Here is a 3066-nt window from a genome sequence, read left to right on the forward strand (position 1 = left end):
ATCGCCCCTGCATTGCCTTCTCCATGCTATAAAGCTTCCTTAGCATGAGTAAGTGCTGTGGAGACAAAAACATCTCATTACCTGTGTTTTCTAAGTGAACGGAGAGAGCGTGAAAACTGACCCCACCATCATTTAACTGTATCTGATCTTTTAACCAAACCTTCAAGAAAGGGCTTAATTCCTAATCCTTACATGATTTAGTGGTTGCAATAAAGAGACTACCTTTCTCAACTACCCACCTTTATCCCTTGCTGAAGGTCTTCACTCAAAGGTGGGAAGAACAGGAGATGAGGCAACTCATCAATTTATAGCATAGCAAACCCCTGAAGTGCCATAACATAGGGTGGTAAAATGAGAAAACTGACGGCTGATTCATGATACCTCTTACAATGAACTCCAGTACATGGAGTCCTTCCAAGTTATGGGACAGTAACTGCCTTAACTACCAGAACAAATCCAGCAAGGACTGTGAATCACAGCCCTATTATACAGGGAATGCGAAGACTGTAAAAGGACTGGGCAACAAAAAATACACATGATCTATAAATTACAACAGAAACTGAGTTAATTTTTTGGCATAAAATTGAGATGACAAATCCTGTGTACTGCGTGGGCATAACCATAAAACATGACTAACAGCTGAAATTCGGACAGCATTTCATTTGTCTAGTAATAAATTCCTCAGTTTACCCACTACATATGCAGTTATACGTATACTACTGTAATAGCAGATAAAACACGGTTAAAAATAACAAGGCTTCCCTGATCCATGACTTTTACTTCTTTGGAAAAAGAAAATAATCTGTCTTACCTACCAACCTACAATCTTTGCAATTAAAGTTTCATCTCAGGTAAGCGTAATTACAAGTTGTGAGACTAGGAGAGGATGGAGGAAGACACGAGCAACTATGATCTTCAACCTTGCAAGTCCTCCTTCTTTGGATTAAGAACAAAATTTCCTTTACACTAGGTGTTATTATTAATCAAAGTATGATGCACCTAGTGACACCTTGACCTAGAGAAACATCAGCAAAGGAACATTTAAGTTTCCGTGAAGTTCTTACACTTTGGGATGAAAGACCATATATATTTTATGCATATATGCTTTATAAACCAATGCATATACACACGCGTATATATTTAGTATGAATAGACGTTGTTAATTGAAAACAGAAGTACAAAGAGTGAAACAAAGATGAATCATTAATAGTCATTATCTCAGCACTTCTATCACAGTGACACTCTTTGTCCTTGGTTACTGCAGAAAACCATCATCTATTTCAGTGAGTTTTAGCAAAAATGACCTGTGTTAAAGTATTTACTTACAAGTTCGGAACGTTATTTTCTTTAATAAACTTTATTCCCCCACCTCTCTGGGCAGCCTGTTCCAGTGCTCCACTACCCTCAAAGTAAAGAAGTTCCTTCTCATGTTAAGATGGAACTTCCTATGTTCAAGTTTATGCCCATTACCCCTCGTCCTATCACTGGGTGCCACTGAAAAAAGACTACTCCCATCCCCCTGGCATCCTCCCATTAAGTATTTGTATGTATTAATAAGATCCCCCCTCAATCTTCTTTTCTCTAGACTAAAGAGACCCAAGTCCCTCAGCCTTTCCTCATAAGAAAGGTGCTCCAGTCCCCTAATCATCTTTGTTGCCCTATTTAGTATGAATAGACGTTGTTAATTGAAAACAGAAGTACAAAGAGTGAAACAAAGATGAATCATTAATAGTCATTATCTCAGCACTTCTATCACAGTGACACTCTTTGTCCTTGGTTACTGCAGAAAACCATCATCTATTTCAGTGAGTTTTAGCAAAAATGACCTGTGTTAAAGTATTTACTTACAAGTTCAGAACGTTATTTTCTTTAATAAACTTTATTACACTAAAATTTTCTGTTTGCAACACACTGATAGCATTAATAATTTTATCTCCACAAGGTCTTCACACTCCCAGCAATCCTCATTGAAATCAGTGGGCTTCTGTACCACTGGGAGAACAATCAGCTTACTTCAGGCTAAAGCCTCAGCTTACACTACTGTAGACAAACCATATGGGAAGCCAGAAAAAGCAGCTGCAAAGCAACTCCTTCACCCCCTTGGTTAATTACTTAACTAAAACCATCGATTTCCAAATTTAACATTTCTCATTGTCCTGGTTGCGGCAGGGATGGGTTTAATTTCCCCAGGAGCCGGCAGTGGGCGGGTATTCCATCCCACGTGCCCCATGCCCGGGCTATAAGAGGCGCTAGCCCGGGCGAGGAGAGCAGTTGCCACTTGGGGGTGGGCTGCGGCGGTCAGGGCTCGTTGCTGTGCGGCGGTACTGTAATCGCGTCTTTATATCCCTTTATCGGTGTTATTGTTTTGTTTTCATCTTCCCTTTTGCTGTTCTGTTAAATTGCACTATTTTAACCCACGAGTTCTCCTTTTTTCTGTCGATTTTTCCCACGGCTGTAGGAGCGGAGCGAGCGGCTGGGTGGTTCTTCGTTGCCGGCTGAGGCCAAACCATGACACTCAGCCAGTGGAAGTCATTCTACTTGTTAGGATGTGATTAATATTTACCAATTTGCTGCTGACATGTCATACACTGTGTAGGGTTGAGTTTCCAAGTACTGCACTGATGCCTGGGTAATTCTAAAAGCAGTGTATCATAGGTATTATTTCCTTTTAACTATAGCAACTATGACCCAAGGAAAAAAAAAAAGTCAGCAGTAATTGGCTAAAAAGATGCCAAAATCTGACCGTGGCACTAATTAACTTGAATCACTGAATCAAGAAGGAAAGTCGGGTCACCTGAGCACTGAATTTCGTTTATGATTCCTTTAGTGAAAGGGAACGCAGGTGCAGGGCTATGGGGACTGGGACTGTTCCCGTTCCCCACCGGAGCGGGGACACCCCGGTGACGAGGCGGGCAGGCGCATCCTCCCGGGATGCCGCCGGCGACCACAGAGCGGATCCACCGCGCACCTCCCTTCTCTTCCACCTACCGGACTAAGCCAGCCCACCGCGGGGAAAGAAACAAACGAAGCTACTCCCCGTTCACGACCCGGGGGACTCCCCATTCC

The 3066-nt window shown here is 42.2% G+C and overlaps 1 protein-coding gene across 1 annotated transcript in view; it reads right to left on the reverse strand.

The window, feature by feature from the left end:
• The window catches only part of LOC104285488 (chromosome unknown open reading frame, human C5orf22), a gene marked incomplete at its 5' end in the record, with an annotated part of 15199 nt that extends 12393 nt beyond the window's left edge, over window positions 1–2806 (reverse strand). The window contains one exon of the mRNA XM_009883951.1: window positions 2795–2806. Coding sequence (XP_009882253.1) covers window positions 2795–2806 — 12 coding nt within the window. The remainder of the gene's footprint in view (window positions 1–2794) is intronic.
• Window positions 2807–3066: the final 260 nt, after the last annotated feature.

Source organism: Charadrius vociferus, unplaced genomic scaffold (assembly GCF_000708025.1).
Source record: "Charadrius vociferus isolate BGI_N301 unplaced genomic scaffold, ASM70802v2 scaffold234, whole genome shotgun sequence".
NCBI lineage: Eukaryota > Metazoa > Chordata > Aves > Charadriiformes > Charadriidae > Charadrius > Charadrius vociferus.